Source organism: Chanodichthys erythropterus, chromosome 5 (genome assembly GCF_024489055.1).
Source record: "Chanodichthys erythropterus isolate Z2021 chromosome 5, ASM2448905v1, whole genome shotgun sequence".
NCBI classification, from domain to species: Eukaryota; Metazoa; Chordata; class Actinopteri; order Cypriniformes; family Xenocyprididae; genus Chanodichthys; species Chanodichthys erythropterus.
The window spans coordinates 36,772,474-36,800,057 of NC_090225.1; the positions used below are offsets into that span (position 1 = coordinate 36,772,474).

At 39.9% G+C, this 27,584-nt stretch overlaps 1 protein-coding gene across 6 annotated transcripts in view; it reads left to right on the top strand.

Annotated features, from left to right (window-relative positions):
• The window catches only part of ttc7a (tetratricopeptide repeat domain 7A), a 69,145-nt gene that overhangs the window by 37,273 nt on the left and 4,288 nt on the right, over positions 1–27,584 (top strand). For 3 of the 6 annotated variants that reach the window (XM_067386997.1, XM_067386998.1, XM_067386999.1), the window contains 4 exons: positions 4,596–4,712; positions 6,116–6,219; positions 6,289–6,423; positions 16,069–16,271. In XM_067386997.1, coding sequence (XP_067243098.1) covers positions 4,596–4,712; positions 6,116–6,219; positions 6,289–6,423; positions 16,069–16,271 — 559 coding nt within the window. Of the gene's footprint in view, positions 1–4,595; positions 4,713–4,847; positions 6,227–6,288; positions 6,424–16,068; positions 16,272–27,584 lie in introns of those variants that run through there. The other 3 variants (XR_010895255.1, XM_067387001.1, XM_067387000.1) reach the window with 3 other exon arrangements.

Genomic DNA, 27,584 nt, shown 5'->3' on the forward strand with positions numbered 1-27,584 from the left:
CATGTTCCCAACATTATAAAAGGCATCATTACTGAAGTCTTCAGTGTCACATGATCCTTCAGAAATCATTCTGATATGCTGATTTGCTGCTCAAGAAACATTTAACGTTAACGTTAAAGCCAGTTAACGTCTGGAGCTGCACACAGCCGAATCATCAGACTAGGTAAGCAAGAACAACAGCGAAAAATGGCAGATGGAGCAATAGTAACTGACATGATCCATTATAGCATAATATTTTTACTGATATTTGTAAATTGTCTTTCTAAAAGTTTCGTTAGCATGTTGCTAATGTACTGTTAAATGAGGTTAAAGTTACCATCGTTTCTTACTGTATTCACGGAGACAAGAGTCGTCGCTACTTTCATTTTTTAAACTCTCTGTATAATGCATAAACACAACTTCATTCTTTATAAATCTCTCCAACAGTGTAGCAATAGCCGATAGCCACGGAGGACAGCCTCAAATTCACTCAGAATAAAACTTTAACATCCAAATAAATACTTTACTCACATAATTCAAAGCATGCATGATGAACATCTTGTAAAGATCCATTTGAGGGTTATATTAGTTGTGTGAACTTTGTAAATGCGCTATAATATAGTTGACAGCTCATGTGGCAGGGAGCACGTGATTTAAGGGGGCGGTGCCGAGTGTAAATCAGTGCATTGTTAATGATGCTCCAAAATGGGCAGTTAAAAAAATTTATTTAAAAAAAATCTATGGGGTATTTTGAACTGAAACTTCATAGACACATTCAGGAGACACCTTAGACTTATATTACATCTTGTGAAAGAACGTTCTTGGGCACCTTTAAAGCAAATGAAGACGACTGCGCCATTAACCAACAAAAGTATGTTTTGTTGTTGTTGTTGTTGTTATTTAAAGGCAGCGTTAGTAATGTGTGCCTATAGGTGGGTGCACAACATGCGTACACTCTGCTTGTTACACACACAGGGATGCGCAGCAGCACACAAACATGCCAAATATTAAAAATAAAAGGATTACAATTCAAAAGATTATTGTGTACATAAAGATAAAAATGCCTACATTTCATAATGGATAGTCATTGCATGTATCAGAATTACCTATTTGCAGTAATGACGAATGAAATTGGCTAATTGTTTAACCAATCACGGCAATACACACATGTATTTAAACTGACTTATCAGGTTGAGGGTGTCTATATTCCACCATGTAAATAGCGAATCCACCATGGTGCAAGCACACCTGGCTTTTAAAGGGAATGGGAGATGACACTCTAATTGGTTTATTGCATGTTACGCCGAAAACACACCCATGACTCATTAAGAGACTAGGTACAACCCTTTTGGACCATGCGCCTGGCGTGCCAACAGTTTTTTCCGTTGTTAAACTAGTAAAAGTGGATTCAGACACGCCTTAAGTGCACCTGCATGTGCTTCGGACCATGCGCTTAGATCGTTAAAATATCAGACCTAGTGGCATCTGAAAACAACTGCTGGATCTTAGCTCAGAAGTGTATTCACTTTTCTGAATCATTTTTGTATTTTTAGTTTTTAATCAGCTGATTTTGCAGTGATTTTTACTGGATATATGAATTAAGAAGTTAGTAGCTATATGTATAGTTCATCACATGATACACTAATGCTTGACAATACTTAATGATAATTTTCAACTGTTTTGGACTGTTATAGTTTTAAACCTAAAATACTTTTTTTGTGAAATGTTTTACTTGAAAAGTGTGCTTGTGCACATTTTCATCACCATGTGGTGTCAGTATTGCTCTCAGTGACAGGCAGAGACAAAAATGGAGAGAAAATAATTAGGATCAAGCGCATGTGTGAGAGTGTGTAAAGACCCCAGCATTTCTCACACAAACAGCACACACAGAATATATTGTGTGTGACTGAATACAATGGTTAAATTGTCACATATCTCATTCCAAGAACCTCTACTTCTGGAGAAAACAAATCATCACTTTATAACTGGAAAAAGTTAACTCAGCTTTCTAAAAAACTCTGTTAGCATACGGGAGAAGGAAGAGATGAACCAGGGTGCATGCAAATTAAAATCACTTGTAATCACCTATTTTAACATCCGTAATCCGACAATTTTTTTTTACTGAGTCAAACAAGATGTCCATCAAAAGTATTATATCATGAACAGGGAACATTACATCCCATAATGGAACCAGAGGGGAGCTAAAAACCAAGGGGGATTTGTGACATGGAAATTTGTTTAAGAGTTGGAGCATGTTATTTCTTTTTTTGAAGATTATGAAGACAATTTGAAATAACATGCAATGCTTGTTCACAATAATGCAATGAGAATCATCAATTTTAATTTCATGTTGACTAGAACTGGTAGAGTTCTAATGCAATATAGTACTCTTTTTAGTCATCTTTTTCCAAATGAGGAAATGTTCCCTTGTCTTCACCTGCACCTGACCTCCAGTCCAGTTCTCCTGGCCAAGTGTTTTTATTGTTAACTAAGTCACCATCTTTGATATTACTTTGGTCCCTGTCGCTATGGTAAGAAAACACAGGCTTGACTCCCGTTGCACATTTATACAGAAGCTACTGCAAGTTGCTGTATGAACGGGACATTTTGAGACTCACACCTGTAAGTAAATGCGGTTGTCAATCCCAAAAACTGACAGTGTGAACGTAACCTATGTGCTTCTCATCCCCACACTACTGCTGCTCCAGCGCACCATAGAATGAGCGTCAACGCTGGTATGAATGCTCTGCTGCCCCTATTTACACACACATTCTTAATAGCACACACCCACACACACCTTCACATTCATCTCGCTTCACCCCTCCACCCTCCAGCTCACACAGACGTCCACCCACTCGAGAGACAGTTCAGGGGAAGAACGTCCCCAGACAGCTGCAGAATTGCTAGTTTCTGAAGCAACTGAAGCATTGGCCACTGATGGAGAACTAGGGTTGATTCTAGTGGTTCTAGAGAACTAGTGGTTGACCCAAGGAGGTCTGTAATACCCGGTGAAAATCACACATCTCATTGACAGTTGCTCTTCTGTGCTTCTGATGAAAGATCTTCTGATACCGCTATCTTTGCTTAATGGACACTCAGTACGTGCTTTAGAAACACTCGTACTCTGCTTGCTTCCAGTTCCTTTACACACACCACCTAAACCTCTAATAATCATTCATAAAGTTTGTAAAGATTGAAGGGAATTACAACGGTATTTGCAGTGGGCTGTGTTTACTGAGCCTAGGTACAAGTATATTTAACCACTTATATGACTCAGCCGAATGCACGATCGCTGTCCAGCATTCTTTGTGAGCATTTGAGTGTACGGTTAAAAACTAGCCTAGAGCGCAGAGAAATTATCAGAAATCGATCCAGATTCATTGTATCACGATTTGAGGATCAATGTATTGTCCCAGCCCTAATATTTACTTGTTTCAGACTGATGTCAAAGGCAGTTGACTAAAGACATAAAGACAGCCACATACCCAATTATAAAAGTGTTTGCACACTTATGCAGTTAGTTATTCTGAATGTTTTTTTGTTTTGTTTTTCTCTGAAATGTGACACTTTGGTTTCAGTAGCATTGCATAGGTTGTCTTTTTTACTTTAAACATGCAAAAGTTCTGATGATTTATCTTTCTTTTTCATCTTTCATTTTCACAAAAACAGCTGTTTTAACGGTGTGTAGACTTTCTATATCCACTATATACTATGTAACTATATCTGTAATAAAATCAATAACTCATTCCACCTCTAAAACTCTAAATCTCTTTCTCCATTCTAGCCCACTTTTCATGAACCAGTCAATTCCTAGATTATAGTGATTATATTTTTTAGATCTAGAGTATATATTTATTTTGTCTCCAGCAAAATCTTGTGAATATTTGATATATGGCCCGGTCCTATGTTTAATCTATTTACGTTATACACAGTATTGTTCATAAGATTGGGGTTTGTAAGATTTTTTGATGTTTTTGAAAGAAGCCTTTTATGCTCATCAAGGCTGTATTTATGTGGTCAAAAATCCAGCAAAAACATTGTGAAATATAACGTAAAATAACTGTTTTCTATTTTAATTCATTTATGATGTATGTAACTTATTCCTGTGATGCAAAATGAATTTTCAGCATCATTACTCCAGTTTTCAGTGTCACATGATCCTTCAGAAACCATTCTAATATTATATATATCATTCAAATCATGCTGATTTGCTGCTCAAGAATCAATTCTTGTTATTACCAATGTTGAATACACTTGTGCTGCTTAATATTTTTGTGTAAACTATGATACTTTTTTTTAGGATTCTTTGATGAATAGAAAGTTTTAAAGAACATCTCTTTTCAAAGGAAACATCTTTTGTAACATTATAAATATCTCTACTGTCACTTTTGATCTATTTAATCCATCCTTGCTGAATAGAAGTATTAATTTCTTTAAAAAAAACTTAAACCAATCTTTTGAAGTGTACATTTTTATAACATTTTGACAATTTTATAGCACAAGTACTAAGCAGAAGCACTTCCTTCTTTCGTAAGAGCCAGTACGTTCTGATTCTGTCTCTTTTTTGGTGTGTTGCACTGTAGTTTATTTATTGTTCTTATCTTTGTGTGTTTTAGTCTTCTCTTTACCAAAGTGAAGCTGGAGGAGGTTTTGTTCGGACCTGCTGCAGCTTTACAGACCTGTGCAGAAATGCTGCAGTTGTGGCAAAGTCGTTATGATTATACCCGACTCAGGTAATGTGCTGCGTATGTGTCATGTCTCTGTTCCAAAAAAACTCTGATTCATTTTGTTCCATTGTTCCTCCGTTCTTGTTGATTGTGCTTATTCCTGTCTCCTTGGTTTCTCTATGGGTGCTTCTCAAACGGAAGGCTGTGTCCTAGTAAGGCTGCATATCTCAGCTGCCATATCACCAAGCTCTGCCGAAGGCCATCACAGTTTGAAGGATCCTTTGAAGGCAGCCTTCATTTCACATCCTACATTCAGCTAATTTTGAAGGATGCATCAAGTGTATCCTTCGCATCCTTCAATGACCCACAATCCATTGCACACATTCCAATTCACAAAAAGAACTGACAGAAAATGAGTCAGCATTGAGCTTGCCTGAGTCTATTATGAAACGTAAGACAAAAAAATTGTGTTTTCGGAGATGAAGGCATACATGTTATCTTTTGCTGTAAATTAATCACTTTACACTAAACTGCCAATAATGTAAGCCACTGGGAGACTACAGATGGTTGTCATTCACTGTATTACATTAATAGAAAGCCAGTTAATATAAAGATTTTTAATACAATGTATTTTTCCAAAATTAAGTTTTAATAGTATTTTCGTGCTGTGACTTTGGGGGCGGGAACACGTGTGTTCTAGCCTTTAACGCTAATGAGGACTTAAGCCTACAAGCCTCCGAAGGACTAGACTAAGAAGGACACTGCCTCACTAGGATGCAGCCTTCTGTTTGACAAGCACCCTATGGCCATGTGTCTACCAAAGTGTTTTTAGCCAGCTGAAAATGCCAGCACTCTTCTGAAAACGCCTTGCTGTGGGTGCTTGAGAGTGCTTCGCAATATCTGCTATATGTGATACAGAATATCCGCAGAATTTTTTCTAATATCTGATTTCCCAGACAGTTTGTTTCTGAATGTAAAATATTGATACAATGTAAACTATTTGCTCTGGCTCTTGTTTTCAATGATTTTGTTCCGTTGTTGTGCTTGTTGTTGTCATCTTTTGCTGGTGTCCCAGCAGGATGTGGCGGTTGGTCACTGTGGTAATTGTCCCGCCCCTTCTCTACTGTGATTGGACAGCTGGGTAAAAAGTGACAGCGATGAGCCCTGCTTTTTACCAAAAGTTGAACATTCTTCAACACAAAAAAACGGCAAGTGTTCAGCGTGAAATAGATGCTCAGAGCCTCGTCACAAAAAAACACGGCACTCTCATTGAAAACAATTGGAAAAATATGCTAGCCTCTGGAAGAAAATGCTTTTGTAGACACACAGCCTATATGTCCTGTAGCTACTGATTGAGTTCACCTGTGTCTTGTTGAGTTTTAGTTTAGTCATTTAGTTTGTGTATTTATAGCCCAGTATTTCTATGTGACAGAGATGTTGTGATTCGTGTGTTCTGCTGTCTGTTCCAGTGAGGAGGATGACACTAGTAGCATACCCCCTGATCCAGGCCCACTGAGCAGGAAAGCCAGCGGCCTCCATCTTACCCTCCCAGACTTCCAGGAGACAGAGACCGGTGTGTATCATGAGCGTTTGTGATTGCATGTGTGTTTATGTAACTGAGATGTGTGTCATGTTGTGTCAGGGTCTCAGAGCGCTCCATCTCTAGCTGTGTCCCGTCTGGAACAGGCCATGTCGGAGGTGTCTGCCCTCAGCTCCACCCACAGGCATGGCCCTGCCTACATTTGGACCACCCTGGAACGCATCTGGCTGCAAGCAGGTATGTTGTAAGTGTAGAAATTACACTTCTTTGTTGAATATATCATTATTTCTTATATCTGTATGTTTTATTAGATTAACGTTAACCAGAATTAAAGGGATAGTTCACCCAAAAATGTAAATTCTGTCATTTTTCACCCTCACGTTGTTCCAAACTTGTATGGATTTCTATCTTCTGCTGAACACAAAAGAAGATATACTGCAGAATATGGTTAACCTATGGCAAGCCGTTTTGACTTTTATTCACATCTCAGGATATGAATTCTTGATATCAACAGTTCAGTTCTTGATATCAGGAATTACATTTCCACTAGTAACAATGTTAATTCTTGATATGAACATTTGAATTTCCACTAGTAAAAAACTAGAATTCTTGATATCTGTAGTTGTATTTTCACTAGTGAAATGTCACCATAGTCTGCCATTCAAATTCAATTGTTGATATCGAGAACTGATTTCTTACTAGTTGAAATTCCAATTTCACATATCAGAAATACAATTCTTACTAGTAAAAATCGTAATTTTTGATATCAATAATTACATTGCTACTAGGAAAAATGTTCATTTTTGATATGTGAAAATGTATTTCTGATATCAATACTGATACAATTTCAGATATCTAAAATGGCTTTCTTACTAGTAACAATCACATTCATGATATCAGAAACTAACATTGTCACTAGTGAAAATCAAATTAGTGAAGTTCCTGAACGTAATTTAGGGAGGAGCGATTCCATCTAATCTTCCAATCAACAGCCAGAGTATATAAGCAGCTGCTTACCTCTCTTCAGTCTCAGCTGTTTCAGCATCCCTCCACCCCCCAAACTCCACCTTCATTTCAGGTACCTTGCCCTATGTAATCACATCCTATTTATTCACTGGGGGGTGTATCAGAGCTCGAGTTGAAGATGCTTCATCGAGCCCCTCCTCAGTGGACAGCAAGCCAAATTAGCTAACCTAATACCCTAAACTTTATATGGGCAAACGAACTCGTTAATTGATATCAAAAATTAACATTTTTACTAGTACCAATTAAATTTTTGATATCAAGAACGTCTCGGGTTACGGGTGTAACCCCTGTTCCCTGAGTAAGGGAACGAGATGCTACGTCCAATGACGTGATGGGAACCCTCTGCATTTTGTGTTCGTGAAGCACCTCTGTATCCAACCAATGAGGAAACGTGACGTCAGAGGCGGGTGACGTCACGGACCAGGAAACTATAAAGCATACCCAGAACAAAGAACGCTAGCTTCTGGACAGGGTTCGCTCCAGGTATGTTGGAGGTATGCGGGTATGCGACGTAGCGTCTCGTTCCCTTACTCAGGGAACAGGGGTTACACCTGTAACCCGAGATGTTCCCTTTCGTGGGAACATCGATGCTACGTCCAATGACGTGATGGGAACGCTGTCCCAACTACGCCGTATCTTCAAGTACCTGGCTGCTATCTTGTAATACCAGAGAACCTCGGGTAGAGTTTACATCGAGATTGTAAAATATAATGAAAGTGTGCTGGGATGACCATCCAGCCGCACCACATATATCATCTAATGACACTCCTGACATTAGAGCTTTCGAAGCGGCCATACCTCTCGTGGAATGAGCACGAATAGCTAAGGGACATGGTTGTCCCACTGCTTTGTAAGCGAGTGAGATTTATAAATGGAGGTGGGCAGAAAGCCTCCAGTGTAATGGGACCCGGGACCCTGTTGAGGACCTTTGGCACATAGCCCGGTCTAGTATGTAGAAAAGCCTTAATCATAACAGGCGCAAATTCTAAACATGACGGAGCGACTGACAGCGCTTGTAAATCACCAATCCTTTTTAAGGATGAAATCGCTAACAGAAATACTGTTTTTAGTGTCAGAAATTTATCTGACACTTCCTCTATTGGCTCAAAGGGAGCCTCAGCTAACCTTTGCAGCACAATAGCTAGGTCCCAGGTCGGAGTTTTTGTGCGCACTGCAGGTCTCAACCTCAGTGCTCCACGGAGGAAGCGTATAACCAGGGGGTCTCGACCCACTGAGGAACCCCCTACAGGATTCTAATAAGCCGAAGTGGCTGCAATGTATACCTTCAATGTTGAAGGGGTTAAACCTTCTGAAAACCTTTCCTGAAGGAATTGTAGCACGAAGCTAATAGGAGACTGGACAGGGTTCATATTACGTTGGCCACACCATGTAGCGAACAGTTTCCACTTATACATATACAGCTTCCTCGTGGAGGGAGCTCTGGATTAAAGGATGGTCTCCACAACCTTGGTTGGGAGACCGGATTCTATGAGCCTTGCCCCCTCAGAGGCCAGGCCCACAGTTTCCACATTTCTGGGCGGGGATGGAGAATCATCCCGCCTGCTTGTGACAGGAGATCCTGCCTGAGAGGAAGCTCCATAGGAGAACCCTGAAGAAGTAATATCAGGTCCCCAAACCATATTCTGGTCGGCCAGTAAGGGGCCACCAATATTAGGTCGACCCTCTCCTGGCGATCCTTCTCCAGAACTCCCGGGAGCAATGAAACTGGGGGAAATGCATACAGACGCAGCCTCGGCCATGTCTGTAGCATAGCATCCAGCCCTAGAGGTGCTGGGTGCTCCAGAGAGTACCACAGAGGGCACTGAGTTGACTCCTCTGGGGTAAATAAGTTGACTTGAGCTCAACCGTAAGTTTTCCACCGTAAGTTTTGCCACCTCGGTGTGGAGTTTCCATTTACCCGGTCTCGCGCTCTGCCTCGACAGAGTGTCCGCTCCCACATTTAGACGCCCTGGAATGTACGCTGCTTTTACAGAAAGGAGCTCTCCCTGGGCCCACAGGAGGATGAGACTGGCCAGATTGCACAGTAGGCAAGACCGCAGACCCCCCTGGTGGTTTATATAGGAGACTACCGTAGTGTTGTCTGTACGGACCAACACACTCAGGTCTGGGAGGAAGTGCTTCAATGCAATAAACGTCCTCCCATAGACCCTGAGCCGAGCGACCACTCATGATCGCACCCCAGCCCGTGAGGGAAGCATCTGTCGTAAGCATTACGCGACGACGAGAAGTCCCCAGCACGGGTCCCTGGGACAGGAACCAAGGCTTTTTCCACATGACCAGAGCACGAAGGCATCGCCGCATGACTTTGATCATGCGAAAAGGATTTCCCCTCAGAGAAAACCCCTTGGTCCTGAGCCACCACTGTAAGGGTCTCATGTGCAGGAGGCCAAAAGTAATAACATTGGACGCAGCTGCCATCAGACCCAAAGACTCTGAAGCTGTTTTACAGTGAGTGACTGGCCTAACTTCACCCCATTCACGGCCCCGAGAATGGAATTCACACGAGCAGGAGACAACCGCGCCTGCATCGTGGTGGAATCCCAGATTACTTCTAGATAGTTTGCAATCTGATTCGGGACCAGCACACTCTTTTTGGCATTGAGCCTCAGCCCAAACTTTTTCATGTGCGACAGAACAACATCTCAATGTTGAACTGCCAATTGCTCTGTCTGAGCTAATATCAACCAATCGTTGATATAGTTCAGCACGCGGATGCCCTGGAGTCTCAGTGGAGCCAGCGCTGCATCCACGCACTTCGTGAACGTGCGGGGTGAGAGGGATAGGCCAAAAGGAAGAACCCTGTATTGGTAAGCTTCGCCCCCGAAAGCAAACCTGAGGAACTTCCTGTGAGAAGGATGGATGGATACATGGAAATATGCGTCTTTCAGATCTATTGCCACAAACCAGTCCTCGGACCGGATCTGTGGAATAATCTGTTTGAGTGTAAGCATTTTGAACTTCAACTTCTTTACAGATCGATTTAACACACGTAAATCTATGATCGGACGCAATCCTCCATCCTTCTTTGGAACAATGAAGTAACGGCTGTAAAAGCCCAACATTTTGCTGGGAGGAGGAACCCTTTCTATAGCTCCTTTTTGCAAAAGCGTCATAACTTCTTGTTCCATCACCAGAGGCTGCTCTGGGGCTACCACTGTGGGAAGAACCCCTTTGAACTTGGGCGGTCGAGAACCGAACTGAATTCTGTAACCCTGTTCTACCATGAGCAGCACCCATTTCTAAATGTTCAGGAGACATTTCCATTCTTCCACATATTTTACTAAGGGAACCAGTCTCTCAAGACTGGTCTCTGGTAGTGTTGTCACGATACTAGAATTTCTAACTTCGATACGATACCTTGAAAAATATCGATATTCGATACCATTTTCGATACCACGGAGAAAAAAACTTGCCACAATATTAAGGGGTTATTTTTTTATTTAAAGCTAAATATAACAAGTCTAGAACATATATTTTACATTAACAAAACTGTCCTGAGGTAGTGCACTTGTTTTAAAGCCTCTCAGATTGCATTACATTCAAAAACCAATAAAGTGCGAGTAAAAAAGAAAGTGCAATCTTTTGTATTTCCAAGTAAAATCAAATCACAATGTCAACAAAAGATACTTAAACTTCAAGCAAAAACAAAATCAGTGCAATCTTATGCATCAATTATCAAATTAGTAAACAAAATAATTAAATGGAATCTGTTGCTGCAGTTTTATGCAGATTTTCTCTACAGAGGTGAGTGAGATTGACACCCATTACTGTAGTTGTTTTCCAACTTTCAGATTTTGAGCTAGGAACACTTGAAGCAGAGATACACAGATACTTCTTAGCAAACTGCACTCCTGCTGTGTTCCTTATCAACCAAAGCCGGTCGCGCGGGCGTTGCACTCGCCATCTTTCCATTCACTTCACTTTTGCTAACCAGAGCGAATGAGACGAGTGCGAGTATTGGTACCGTTCAGATATTTCAGTATCGATATTTATCGAAATATCGATATTTTTGACAACACTAGTCTCTGGTGTTTTTTGAGCACTTGGCTCGACGTAGCACTCCTCGGAGGATCGGTGGAAACCGCTGCGCCCTGACGCACACTGGGTGGCAGGGTTGGCAGAACGGCCCCCTGAGGGCACCGGAGAGGAACGGGTATCTGATATTTTAATAACCTAACCTCTCCAGAGGGGGCTTCCCTCAAAAGCCCCGGACGACTGGCGTCAGGACTTTTTCTTTGAAGCCTGTGCCGCTCGCCCCGGTCCCCAAGCTTTCTGCGGGGGAGCACGAGTGGCGACACAGGCCTTCTGTTTCGCTCTATGCACGGAGGAGATTGCTGTCGGCCGAGGCTGCTCCGCCCAGCAGCCTCAGGGGGATGAGAGCGACGGGGGAGAAGCGTCTATGAGCACATTCTTATCCTTTTCTTTAATGTTGGATAAATTAAGCGATAGATGCCTCTCCGTGGCCACCAAGGCTGCCATAGAGCGGCCAATTGACTTGGCCATCTCCTTGGTGGCCCGGAGAGCTAGATCTGTTGCTTTTCTCAGCTCATGGATAGCTTTGAATGATGCTTCCCCGCTCTCATCTATTTCCCCCAGCAGGTCGGCTTGATATGCCTGCAAGATAGACATTGTATGCAGGCATGCTGCCGTCTGACCTGCCGCCGAATAAGCCTTGCCCACCAAGCTAGATGTAGTTTTTAATGGCTTAGTGGGCAATGTCGGTGTCTTGAGGGATGATGCAGACTCGGGCGAGAGATAGCTCGCAAGCGTCTCTTCTACCCGAGGCATCGCCCCATAGCCGTGGTGTTTCAGCCCCCTGATGTTACTGTACAATGACGTTTGGGGACTGAAAACACGATATTGAACTGGTCTCTTTAGGTTTATTTTCACTTTTCTCCGCGGGCCAGTCTATATTTAGCTTTTCGACTGCCCTGGTCACTACCTCCAGCAGCTCCTCATATGCTGGAGATGAGGATGGTGGTTCCTCATCTCCCTCATCGACACCCTCCACATCAACCTCCTCGGAGGAAGATATGTTGAGTGCCGGTGTCTCCCTCCGGGGGGAAGAAACCGCAGCGTGTGCTTCCACCACCAAAGGAGAGACACTGGTTCTAGCAGGTAAGGAGAGCGATAAGGCAGAGCTCGTCTCTCCCCCCTCTGCTAGATCTATTTGTGAGCCACACGAGTGCAGCCTTCACTGTGCCTCAGCAGCAGAGGGACCAGACCAGCAGGGAACACTCGCCTCGGCGCCCTCCTCGAAGAGCGCCCGGCATGATCGCAGCACTCTGAGAGTGAGCTGTTCACAGTGTACACAGACAGCTCCCTCGAAAGCTGCCTATGCATGTTTAACTCCCAGTCATCTCACACACATCTCGTGTGTGTCCCCAGTCGCAATGAAACGTGGGCAGGGAGACACACACTTTTTTTTCCGCCATTTTATATATATGTGTGTCTTATCTTGCTTTTGAAACTGTTGTCTTCAGATGAAGAGATCACTGTGTGCAATGCAGGGACAAACAACAATAAATAAGACAGACAAGATACAGATAGCACTTGCTGAAGACAACAGAAGCTAGCGTTCTTTGTTCTGGGTATGCTTTATAGTTTCCTGGTCCGTGACGTCACCCGCCTCTGACGTCACGTTTCCTCATTGGTTGGATACAGAGGTGCTTCACGAACCCAAAATGCAGAGGGTTCCCATCACGTCATTGGACGTAGCGTCGATGTTCCCACGAAAGGGAACTGACATTTCCACTAGTAACAACTGAATTATTGATATCAAAAATTATTAGTTTTACTAGTAAGAATTGTATTTCTGATATGTGAAATTGGAATTTCAACTAGTAAGAAATCAGTTCTTGATATCAACAATTAAATTTGAATGGCAGCCTATGGTGACATTTCACTAGTGAAAATACAATTACAGATATCAAGAATTCTAGTTTTTACTAGTGGAAATATAATTCTTGATATCAAAAATTAGCATTTTAACTAGTGAAAATTGAATTGTTGATATCAAGAATTCATATCCTGAGAATGAATAAAAGTCAAAACGGCTTGCCATATTAACCAAACTATTGATGTGTTGACTTCCATAGTATGGAAAAAGTCAATGGGGTCAAAATTAGTGAACTATCCCTTTAAATTACCACTTTCACGTTTGTAGTATATTAGGACATAAATAGCTGTTTGGCTATTAGCTAATGTTATTTTCCTAGATGACGTCAGCTGAAAAGTAAAGGTCTTTCATGTGCAAAACTTTTTATTAAATTTTAATTAAATATTAACTTTGTAATTGTTTTTTGGGGATTTTTTTTTGTACTCATGTTGACTTTAATACAGTTGGGAAGTTCTTGACGTATTATGACATAATTTGGATGTTATTTTTGCGTTATTTATATGCTGCTCTGCATGAAATGCGTTTCCCAGGGATCTTATACTGGGTGTTTGTGCCCTCTTGTTCCCATTCCCAGCATTCCTCTGGCATGGGTTCATTTCCTGTCTAAAATGGGACATATCCTGGTTCTGTACAAATCAGTGAATATGAGAGCACAAGAGCAGCCCATTGACTTAAATAATGGGCATGATGTCATACTGATAGTTCAAAATAGTACTGTACGCAGTCCTCCAAGTAGCAAATATGCTGTCCTTTGTAATTTTTCAGTGTTGTTATGTGCTCTGTATCAGAATAACATATTATAATAAATATTTCAAATGAATGTATTTATAACATTTAATTTTTTTTATTTTTAATTGTTGTTATGACACTCAGCATGTTTTGTCTGTGAAGAATCAACACAGCACAAAACTGTGTTTGCAGTGCAAAGGCAGCTATTGATGGCTATAGATGCGAGAAAGGCCTATCACTCACTATGCAAATAATTACCAGAAAGAATACCAGTAACAGTTCACTATGCAAATATTACAATAACGCCATCTCTGTTACATTTTGAAAGTTGAACATTTCAACTAAATCAGTGGGAGATTTGTAAACCTTCATATTAAATTTCAAAACCAAAATCAAAACAACTAAAGGTGCAGTCACTTTCGTGGAAAAAGGACCATTGTCTATTATCAATAGTGTAGCAATGTATGAAACACAGCTCACGCAAAAGTCACTTTCAAACCAGTGTTATTTTCGTATTAAAGTATTTAATAATATTTTGAATTAGCTTTTGTTTTTAAATTTTCAGTTTTTATTTTAAGTTTTAGTAATGTTGTTGTGTTTTTTGTATTTCTGTTTTTTTTAAATATTTCTATTTAGCTTTAATTTATTAGTCTTAGCCATTTTAGTACTTCAAATTAAACTGAAATATTTTATTTCAGTTTAGTTGTCAAGGCAAGTTTTTTTAAGTTTAGGTTTTTCTTATAACATTTATATTTTATTTTATTTTAGCATTATTTCAATTAAAAAAACTTGCTTGAATCCACATAGCGAAATCTTTTGCCATCACTCAGACTTCCCAATCATGTGAATTCCTATTGAAATGACTGTGACTGCCTTTGATTTTTTTCCACGGCTAGCATATTTTTCCAGTTGTTTTCAATGGGAGCACCGTGTTTTTAAAACACCAGGTTAGGGTTGAGGCGTCTACTTCACACTGAAGCTCTGAGCCCTCAGCCTTTTTTACTGATTGCAGAGATCTGAACAATGTTCAACTTTGGGTAAAACGCAGTGCTCATCATTGTCACTTTTTACCTAGCCATCCAATCACAGTGGAGGGGCGGGACAAATACAATGCAGACCAACCGCCATATTCTGCTTGTCCAACAGATGACAACAAGCATAATAATGGAACAGTACCGAAACAAACTATCTGTGAAATTAGATACTAGTAACCCTTCTGCGGATACTCCATATCATTGCAAACAAAGTGTCTCAACTGAAAAAGAAAAAGAAAAAAATGCTGTGCTGCCAAAGCATTCTCAAGCACTCACAGCTAGCACATTTTCAGCAGAACGCCTAGCGTTTTCAGCTGGCTAAAAATGATTTGGTGGACACACGGCCTAAGGCTGTAATTATCTACAAAACATAAATGAATAAGTCTGTTTGTTAAGCAGTTCAGTGTAAATTAATTAAAAATAGTTGTGTAAAAAAAAAAATTTAAATAATACACTGCTGTCTTGGAAGCACTATAATGAATGTACGCAATTTTCAAAACTACCCTCTTTCTTTGTGTAATAGCTGCAAAATTCTCCTACCAGTGATTCTGTGTAAACAAACACAAATACACAACAGGCGGCAGTTGATATGAACAGTTTATTTGCTGTGGTCCTAAATACCAGAGTAGAGCTGCAGATGCTTATACAGCGCTCTGCACATGGCCTTATTTAGACATAAGCATGAATATCACTCTATGAGCATGAGTGTAAGATTTTGGGTAGAGGGGGGAAAGTCAGCGTGCATTTGCGATTGCAAATATGTTGCCAAAGCTGCATTTTAAATCATCTGGACAGAACAAAATGCTACATTTGTGCGATTCTCCTGGTTGAACACAACTTGTGTGAAATGATGAACCATGTTAGTATTCACTCCTTTACTCTGAAAGAGTTGTAATGCCGTGGCAGCAGATACGTCTTTGAGGATGTTGATGTTCCAGATGGCTGTGTCACGGACGTGAAGTCAGAGACATTTCATAAAGATGAATCATCATGTGCTTGATGAGAGATAATCTCACAATAAGAGAATCTCATAATATGACAAAGCAGTGACTGAAAAAAAAGAGATGTAATTGTAATTTTTAGTGGAACGTCACAAAAACAATTATGCTATCAGAATGGTTTATTATTGTTCTCATTGATCTTTTGTATGTCTTGTGATGCCGTGCCGACCAGGGGAGTTGTTCATCGCTGACAGGCGGATGAAGGAAGCTCAGTTCTGTGTTCAGGAGGCAGGAACTCTCTTCCCCACCTCACACTCAGTGCTTCTGCTCAAGGGCCGTGTGGCTGAGCTTAGGGGCAACGACACGGAGGCCAAGAGCCTGTATGATGAAGCTCTCGCCATCAACCCCAGAGGACACCACATACTGCTGCACCTGGTAAGTGATACACGCACTTTAACATCTTGAACCCTAAAACTAAAAGATATCCCTTTCTCCAGTTGATTAATCAAAGTATATTAAGATAATTGTTTCCTGAAATGTTTAAATATACTAATGAGGCATTATCCAATTAAAGGTGCTAAAGAGGATGTTTTGTTTTATACATTTTTGCAATATTACTTGAAACTGTCTTAACTAACTAATAAAAAGACTATTTATTAGGTGCACTGAAAAGAATAATATTAATATACATCATCTGTGCACGAGGTAGGGCCTTAAAAACATCAGCCAATCGTTTACGCGATCATTGCGTAAACGATTGGCCCTCTGGCTTGTCAATCACGGCCATGACGTTCCTTCTGAGAAACGTGCGCGGCTGCGCGCTCCAGTAACGTTCCACACTCCACAGGCGTCGCATGCAATGTTTTTGTCAGGAGACAGCAATAACAACTGCAGATTATAAGTTACCTGCGGTGAGTCCGACATAATCCACTAACACGACACAGTGAGCGAATGCCGGTGGTAAACACTCGTGTTCCAATACTCATGCACGAGTTTAGGGAGGCGTTCCCTTCAAATGAGCTGTGAAGGAGGGGGGTTGTTCTTACGCATGTGCTCATTTCAAAAACTCAGTAACAGTCTTTGGTTTCTCAGTCGACGAAATGATCCTCTTTAGCACCTTTAAATATGCACTATTTTGCATACATTTCCAGAACAGAACAGAAATCTGGATATTTGTTAGAATCTGAATTTTTCTTTTTTAATACATATTCAAGGTTTTACAGACAGTTTATCACTCAGAAAATACTGTCAACAGCAATTTATAATTGAAGTACTAAATACTAAAACTGAAGTAAAAATAAACAAAAACATACAAATATAGAACAAAAGCACATAACAAAATTACTAAAACTTCAACTAAAATTAAAATGAACACAGAAAATATAAATTATTATATAATTGTATATAAATAAACACTAAAAGTCTGAGACCACATTGGACATCTGCCGTTTTAATAATTTAATAATGATCATGTGACTCTTTGTACAGATGGTCAGATGTTCTTGCTTCCAATAATGCTCTTCTGATCATGGTCAAATCATGTTAGAGAATCTATGTTAGATCATCAGGTTTAACCCTCTGGGGTCTGAGGGGGCTTTGGGGCTCTGGAGAAGTTGACATGCCCTGACATTTGTCCTTTTTTCAGTTGCTTATAAACATATTAACACAAACTTGTGGAGTTCATGCAGCTTCAGTGCTGCTGTTATTAAAGCAAAAGAGAAAAACAAAATATTAAGATATTATAAATTCATATTAATGCATTTTTCATGACTTAAAAAGCTTTGAAGGTGACATGGGTGACCTGGGATATGATGATTGAGTCATTGCATATGCAACTTACTGTACATACAGTACAGTACGTACATCTTTACAACCCACAGTGATGTGTGCTAACATTAGCTCTGCCTCCACTCTCTGCTCTCATTGTGACTGCATAATGTCAGGCCCTTCATTACTCATCTTCACTGGAGTAACCAGAGTGAAGCTAGGCCATTTTCTCGCTATATCTGGCCAATCAGAGCACTCGTCCCCGCTATTTTTGGACAAAAGACGTACAATATGAATTCCCTGAGCTGATGAGAACTAATTCTGTGCTTGCTGGTGATGCCCTGCATAGTTCACACACACACAGCCTGTTTTTATCAGAACGTCACACCACTGATTTCTATGACATGTGCTGCTACGATTGAACTGAGGTGGAGTTTTGAGGGAATTCTCCAACTGGATTCAATGGGGAGAGGTTAAACATTTCTGTTCATTATGACACCTGTGATTAGAGAGACCAGTGCTCTTGTTACGCCTGTCCATCCTCTGAGAGACAATGTATTTCAGAGCCTCTAGGTTCACCCAAAAATAGAAAATTATGACACAATTTACTCACATGTTGTTCCAAAACCAGGAAAATCTCATGGAAAAGTCACACAAGTAAAGTTTAAGTCAATGTAACGGAAGTAGCAACAGATTTTGTCTTCTGTGTTGTGATGTATATTTGAGTGAAAAAGATTTTCGAAGAAGATACAGTTGTTGGACAGGACTTAGCTATCCATTGGTTGTTGAGTGGATGGAGGTAGATCTGAATGTTGTCAGAGTTATGTTTAGTTTCATTGGCCCTCATTTACGAAACTAACATACAACAGGAAATTGGGTTATGGACGTAAGTGGTAATTACGATCAAATCTCACGTCAGGTCTCAGCTCGTGTACGCAAGTTTTTGAGTTAGTGTGAACTTGCGTGCAGCATAGTAAATCTGGTGGAGAATTATTATGAGAGCATTTTGTTCATTTACAATAATTTTCTGACCGACAACCGAAGCTCATTAACCGTTAAAAGACAAGATTAAAATGTCAAATTAAAATTAAATTAGAATAGATGGGTGTCTGTCAATTAAAAATACAACAAATGTTTAGCTTTATATGCGCAAATAGCAGCATAAACAACAGAACATGTGGATTTACATATCGTCACATCACCAGTGCTTGTGTGAACGGAGAAAAACAGAATAAAATTAAGGATATAAAAGGAATAAAACAAATAGACCTATGAAATAACTTAACTTAAAGCTGCAGTCCGCAATTTTTGGCCCTCTAGCGGTTAATAAACAGAACTGCACATGTCTTGCGGGAGAACATTGTAGCCAGAGCTACTTTTCTCCATGTATGTCTATGGCGAGTCATGCAGTTACTGTGATACTCTGTGACGGGTCCTACCAGTCCGGTCTGAAATAGTCTGAATTAGCCTGGGTGCCAGCCCGAACCCCGCCCACAACATTTTTTGGACGGGAAGTTCGGTCTGGACTCGATCCATTGTGGAGTAATTATGCTCGGCTCCCAGAAGGCCGAGCCAATCAAATTGCCAGGGCGGGCTTTAATCGATGATGGACAGGCTATCTGCGGTTACGTAACCACCCACATCATCAAAGAGCGCTTGGGGAGTTTGATTGACAAGCGATCTAACCAATCAGAACGCCGCATCCGCCATTTTGTCCAACAAAGCAGTCAGGAGTTAGAAGATTAACATCGGTGCAGTTAAACTTGAAAAATTGTGCATATTGACGTCTTTCCGCGTTTGAAACAACATTCATTCTCATGTTCATTCATGTTTATTTGATGCTATAAATGGACTCGTAGGAAGAGATGATCGGTTCACGAGCCTCTTGAGCTGAGACGCTACAGCAATCTGTCACGATCATGGTCACAACACATTAAAGAGCCACAAAACGGTTTTTATTGTTTGAATCTTTTTAATAACTACACAGTTTGAAAGCTGGGACTTTGTTTAATATCATAAGTAACCTGCTCTGTCTCGTCTGTCGATGTGTTGTCAGTTTCCTCTTTGCTCCGCAATGTATTTGCAACTCTGTGTGGCGTGACAGCGCCACGGCTTGTCGGACAAAGGGGGACGAGTCTTTGCAAAAGGTCAATTAGTTTACAACAATGATGGCTGTTGAAGAACTGAGATGTGTATATTCCGCCATCGCGTCCGTTATAGAAGATATCGACAGCGCATTAATTTTAAAAGAGGAACAGAGGACCGCGATCAAGGCATTTGTCGATGGGAAAGATGTCTTTGCCGTCCTTCCTACGGGATTCGGCAAAAGTTTGGCCCCGATGGTCGCTAAGAAGAGTTCTGTTGACAACTATGCGTCGCTCAACATACGTCACTTACTCGGTAGCTCTGATTGGTTGTAGGTCTATCCAATTGATGTCTTTCCTGGATCGGTTGAAATACGCCCCCATAATCAAAGCCCAATGGAGCAGTATCAGACTCATATTCTGACTAGAATTGAGTATGACCACGTCAGGCTAAGTCTGAATATAAACACTTATTATAAGTGTACCATAATGATTCAGGGTAACACAAAAACACGGTTTGGAAAATGGATTCATTTTGTACATTCTCATTATATAACTTTTGTAAATTTTGAGCACAAAAAAAGTTACGGACAGCAGCTGTAAATAATTAACAAAACAAAAGAAAACTGCAACAAGTATGGGCTACGCTAATTTTTGTGGCACTCAAAAGCATTGTATTGCACAACATATCAGTTCTTGCGTTGCTAACTTGACATTTCAGCCATTCATCATCAAACTAAAATGCAGTCAACCAAACATACAAGTTACAATGCCCAAATTTAAAAGATCCACTTACAATCTGCATGCCCAGCGCATTTTTCCACATATGAAGATGCTGTTTTACATGAATATTGGAACACTAGTGAAATATAAAGCCTTGTTTACATAATGAACAATATTAACAACCAAATGTTGTGTCACGAATATGGAAACATTTGGATTCTGAATACCATTAAATTTAAAGGATTTTTTTGTGGAGTGAGGGGAAATAAAATAGTTTGTAGTGTTTATAATGTTTGTAAATGTTTTGTTTTACTTACCAGTATATTTAATATTAATATACATTAATGTAATTGTTTGCAATTACAAGGTTAATGGGTGTTTTTGGAGTAAGATCCATTTCTCTTTCATGAGATTACTTCCTCTTCTTGGCAGGTTACATTTCTCCATGTTGTAAGCTTCTAAGCTTCTAAAATGTGGGGTATGATATTTAAATGATGATTGTTTCCACATTTATCACTGTACAATCATTCGTACGAAGGGATTGGTGTCATACGAATGTTTCATGAATCACATGTGAACACTGTCGTAACATGTTACGTAACAGTCGGGATCATTAATATGTACACCCCCAATATTTGCATATACCAGCTCATGTTCAAGGCATTACACAAGGGCAGCCAGTATTAACGTCTGGATCTGTGCACAGCTGAATCATTAGACTAGGTAAGCAAGCAAAGACACTAGCGAAAAATGGCAGATGGAGCAATAATAACTGACATGATCCATGATAACATGATATTTCTAGTGATATTTGTAAATTGTCTTTCTAAATGTTTCGTTAGCATGTTGCTAATGTACTGTTAAATGTGGTTAAAGTTACCATCGTTTATTACTGTATTCACGGAGACAAGAGCCGTCGTTATTTTCATCATTAAACACTTGCAGTCTGTATAATGCATAAACACAACTTCATTCTTTATAAATCTCTTCAACAGTGTGTAATGTTAGCTTTAGCCACGGAGCATAGCCTCAAACTCGTTCAGAATCAGAATGTAAACATCCAAATAAATACTATACTCACATGATCTGATCCATGCATGCAGCATGCATGACGAACACTTTGTAAAGATCCATTTTGAGGGGGTAAATTAGCTGTGTGAACTTTGTTTATGCAATGTATATAGAGTCGAAAGCTCAGGGGTAGGGAGCGTGAGCAATTAAAGGGGCAACAGCCTGAATCGGCGCATTTCTAATGATGCCCTAAAATAGGCAGTTAAAAAAAATGAATTAAAAAAAAAATCTATGGGGTATTTTTAGCTGAAACTTCACAGACACATTCAAAGAACACCTTAGACTTATATTACATCTTGTAAAAAAGGGCACCTTTAAAGTACTTTTGTTTGTGAATTCCACGTCATGCATCTCCTTGAGACCATGATATATGTGACAGAAGAACTGACCCAAAAAGAAATGGAAAAGGACTGTTACCACTAGAATGGCCAGCGCTGGAGGAATATGTGGAGAGCTGTCTACAGATTTACAAGGCACACTAGGTTGATTCTGAAATAGCTCTTCTGGAGCAGGATGAACGATATCCTCATCAGATGCTTGTGGATTACACCTTGTGGGTATGTGTATTCTCTCTAACTATGGGAGAGAATGTCGCCATTATCAACTCACACTCCCTGGCACACACAGCAGTCATCTCTCTGCCTGCACATCCATCCTGGAGTTAGAGTCAGATGCCACTTCCGTCTCAAGGCTGGAGCCCATCACCAGGTCCAATTTGGAGTCTATGCCATGGGGGCAATCCTCTCTAGAGCCAGCTGAGGAGCACTGGCTCATCTGCTTCTCGGCGGAGCCAGCTCCTACCCTTGTTCCTGCCCGTAAAAGCACTTCAAGTAACCTGCTAGGCAATCCTGTCCCTCCCAGTCATCTGCCCACCCTAATGTCTCTGCCCTTGCTGCTGACTCCTACCTCAGATCACTTTACCACCAGCTCGCCTCTGTGTGGCGGATCTCCTGGCTGCACCTCGGGCCTCCAGGCCCATGACTTCACCTTGACCTGTCAGTTCTTCAGCTCCACCTTGGTTCTGCTTTCCCTCAGCTCCGCTGTCATCTGCCATTACTAAGGCTCCCCCGGCTCCCTCGTCCCTTCGATTCCATCTTGGTCTCTCGTCACCCTGGACTCTTGGGCCTCCAGCTGCACCTCAGCCCTCCACCCCTTCGGCTGCACCAGGCTCCTTTTTTCCCTCCGGCTCTGCCTTGTCATCACTCCCTCAGTGTCACCCTGATCTGCCAGGCCCCCGTCTTCACCTCGGTCTCTCGAGCCAGCGGCACCACCTTGGACTTCAGAGACTGTAATGTCACCCTCGGCTGTTGTCCATGTGGCTTCGCTGCAATCTCCACCTCACCCAGCTTCGCCTCCATCGATCAGCCCCAAGGCTTCATCCAGGAGAGCCATCAGGACTCGCTCCATGATCTCTGTCATGGTGTTGCCCTCAGCCAGCTCCTCCTGTTCCTGTCCTTCGCCTGCTCCATGTTTTCTTCCTCCAAAGGCCCCTCCCTCCACCATTGTCATTTACGGTGTGAGGACGCTCCTTGCAGGAGAGTGTAATGCCAGAGTTATGTTTAGTTTCATTCTTTTTGTTCATGCCTTTAGGGTTCTGGTATATCCTTTCAGTGTAGCATTCTCCTTACCTATGTTAATTTCTTTGGTTAGTCATTAGTTAACTCCCTCGGGTCGGCGGTCACGCTGGCGTGATCACCGCGTTTTTTTTTCTAACCAGTGTGAAAGAGACACAAAATACTCTGTCAATTTTGCACATACAATTAAGAGCTATACACAATTTTAATCTGTGGAATATCCTCTTTTATTTGTGTACACTCAGAGTAACAGCAAAATGTTGTGCTTTTTGTAAAATAAAGAAAGCTAACATGATGCGTGATCTCTCGTCTCCTCTGAACGAACTCCAATCTGATAGTTCTCAGAAAATTAACTGTAACTTAGTTAATACTAATCACAAAAAAATTAGACTTGTGTCTAAAAAAACGTTGAAATGTTTTAAATCGTGTAAGTCAAATTGAAAACAAATATTCTGTATTCATGTAATCGGTTTGAAAAGAGAGCCATGTCAGAAATCCGTGATTCAGCTCATTATCCGCTAATGCGCCCACATAGTCAGTGATATTCAGATCCAAATTCAGTCAATACATGGATACATCGTATGTATGTATTTATTGTCTTGAAAAGTGTTTTGAATATCCATAGTTAGCGATCTCTGTCCTCTGTTAGTTCGGTTAGTTCCTGGATTGCCTAATGCCTATTCTTCTTTAGTGCTCAGGCATTTGTGGACTAAAGGGTTACAGAGCGCCCTCCGGCTGCAAGTATGAATTGAAAAACACAGTATCCAGCACTCACAGTAATGACAATAAATCCTGAATAAATATTACTCTTCATATGAGAATCCATCAATATTTCTCCAAATGTGCATGCTTTTAAGCTAAAAGCCTATATGAAATTCCATAGAAGTAACATAATTGTTCAGACACTTTGCATCACAGAAATATATTATATTTTAAATAATATAATATAATACCATTATTTTAAATTGTAATAATATTTCACAGTAATGCTGTTTTTTCTGTATGTTTGATTTACACCATGATGAGATTTGAATCATGATCACAGAGGGTTTTTTTACAGCCTACCTGACTGAAAGGCCTCATTAATATGCAAGTCATTTCAGGTCATTATTATGTGATTCTTTTGTATTCTCAGGTGAGCATCACCCATTATATATGAGGATTCACGCCTCCACGCATACTGTGTTTCTTGACCAAAGATGTTTTAGAAAATTTTAATCTCTCTATTGTTTTATATGAACAAGCAGGCAGCATAATTTTTAACTCATTTTGAAGCAAAAACCTCCAATACCCAGAAGTCTTGTGAACAAAGATTTAATATATATATATTTTGGCTTTATTTCAGTGACTTATTTTTTTTGTTTTTTTTTCAATAACCACAAATAAACGTTATTCCTTCAAAAACACAAACATGTACATACAGGTTCCTCACATATTATTGTAACCTAGTTTGTGCTGAATACAGTGTAATGAGACTTTTTCCATTAATATGTTTATGAACAACTGAAAAAAGCACTAATGTCAGGGCATGTCAAAACTTCTCCAGGGTCCCAAAAATCCTCAGACCCCTGAGGGTTAATAATTATGTTAGTTCCCTGGTTAACTATGTATAATCCTACCTGTTCTGTTCAGTCGCTTGTCAGTTCTCATCCTTGCATTGTGTGGTTATAATATTCAGTGTATTCTCCAAGTGTTTATTGAAGTGCTTTGGTTTGTTAGTTCAGCATCATGCATTTCGAGACCACGATATATGCGACAAATGTGAGCTTTCAATCGATGTAAAAAAGGAGCGAGGTTTAAGTCCAAATTTTCATTGCTGTAATGTTTTACTTTTTTTGTAATTTCCTTTTATTGTAAAGAATTTCATTATTGTAATACAGTATTTTTCTATAATTCCTGAAAAAAGTTATTCATTAGCATTCGTTTAGGTCATGCTAACAAATCAAACCTTGACCTTTTGAGTAAAACCAATACTGCCATGATGTAAAAATGCTTTACACTTTAAATATTTTTTATTTAAAGCTGCAGTCCGTGATTTTTCCTCTTTGTCGCCATCTCTTGTTTGAAACCTGCAATTGCAGTCATATGCGGAACTGTTATCTGTACGTGCGTTGTGCAACGGCACAGCTCGTCAGCACGGATGAATCTAATGCTTGCTGTCAGTCACCGCACCGGTTTGGATATTGTACTTCAGAATCAAAGATTCTACATCTTGAAAGTATGACCAATATAAGAATTTTCCCTGGAAAATATCATCTGAACAAGTAAGTAACATGTCTGCCACTTTTGTTTTGACCAACTGAGGAAAGAAGTATTAGGCCTACAATAAATTGCGCTGCCAATGATGATTAAATCTAATGATCGCTTAGCTTGGATCATGCCAAACTGTGCAAATTATTATTACTGTTATACTTTTCTCTCAAATTGTTAATGTTAACAACATCAGCATTGCATGGCTATGTGTATTTAGTGTATATTAGCGTTACCTGTAGATTTCAATTTCTGTAGCCACTCCACAGTCGAAAGTCTTGCTTTTGACGAAGAGTGAATCTCCAGTTGTCACTGATGATTGTCATTTAGACCTTTCTGGATTACAATCCGCCATCAAAATGATAAGTTTAATTATTTCAGCTGCTGTGAGAAAAGGCTATAAATGATCCGCTACCAGCAGAGTCCTCATGTGATAAAACTGACGGGACTCCTTCCTTTCTGTTTACAGATGTGACATAATGATGCACAGAGGAACTGCTGCATGTTCAAATTTCACGCGGAAATCTACCATGTCGCTCTTATTATAAAACATTATTACAAGCTTACCGTTGTGAATCGAGCAAAGATAATGAGATCGTTTTGAACACTGGCTGGTTATGTACTTGCTCAAAAATTGATTTTGGATAATTTTGAACCAAAATAAGTTGCGGACTGCAGCTTTAAATTAACGTACCCTTTAAAAGTTTAGGGTCACTAAGATTTTGTATTTATTTATTTATTTTTAAATAAATTTATACTTTTATTCAAGACATTAAATTGGTTAAATGTGACAGTAAAGACATTTCTAATTTTACAAAATACTTGTTTCAAATAAATGCTGTTTAACTTTCAATTCATCAAAGAATCTTGAAAAATATATATCACTTTTTCCACAAAAATATGAAGCAGCACAACAGTTTTCAACATTAATAATAATAATAATAATAATAATAATAATAACATTTGAGCACCAAATCAGCATATTAAAATGTTGGTGCTCAAAATTTCTGAATGATCATGTGATGCTGATGACTGGAAAAATTCAGCTGCTCAAAATTCAGCTTTACCATCATGAAAGCTCACACTTACAGCATATATGAATCTGTTTCTGTGGGATACACATGAATGTGTGTATGAGTTATTACTCAGGGCATCTGAATGGGTATTTTTCATTTAGAGATGTCAGCTGAGGTGAGTCGAACACAGTGTCTCTGAAGTCTCTGATCTTTTGTCATATGAGTTTAAGCACACTGAGCTCTGTGACTCAGCACCTCATCATTTTCTCTTTCTGCGTATACATCTGCCTTCTTCATATCTCTGGGTCCTTTCTCTGTGTTTCTATGGCTTTCTCCCTCCCTCTTTCTCTTTCTGTCTTTCTGGCTCTCTTCCATTGGCCTGTCAGTTGATTAGATAATGCAAATACATTATTTATAACACTTCACTCCTTCTCAGGCCTTGATGGGATGCCTAGCAACCAGGCAATTGTATCATACGGTGCAAGAGAGCTGATAATGAGACATAGAACCAGTGTTAAGGCCGTTTCACATGAGATGCGGCATGTGTAAAAATTAATCGAGGCAGAATACGCTTTATGGTTTCACAAACTGATGTTGCTTTGCTCATTAAGTTCATTCAAGTCACCAATGTAATGTGTTGAATTCAGCCTGCCAGGATGCGTTTTATTGTACTTTGGGAACAAAAAAATTCCAATTCCAGCATTAGATATACCATAGAACACAGTGAAGACAGTCATTAACAACTGGAGAACGCATGGCACATCTGTAACATTATGAAGAACAGGGCTTCCCATCCAAAGAACAATATCCAAGCCTGGCTAAACTTTGCAAAAAGCTATATCTATATATTTGGTTTTAACTGGCATTGCATAAATTGTATTTTTTTTTATATGAAACATGCAAATGTTCTGATATGATTTATCTTTGTTTCAATTTTTACATAAAAACTCATTTTTTTTAGCATTTATGTTTTGATAATTATGATAAGCTATATCACAATTTTAGTTTTATTTTGATTAATTGATCAGCTTTACAACAGCAAGAATATGAGTCTCTGTATATGCAAATGATCTGTTTTTCAGTAAATCTAGTTGTGTTTGTACATGAATCAGTGGTTTGTCTATGTTAGGGTTGTCTGTTTGCAAACACATGCATTGTTTGTATACTGTGTGTGTGTATTGTCTGCTTAATAGCTGACACTTGTAATCGTAGCTGGTCCCAGCTGGATTGGATCAGCATCCCGTTGGATTAGCAGAGTTCAGA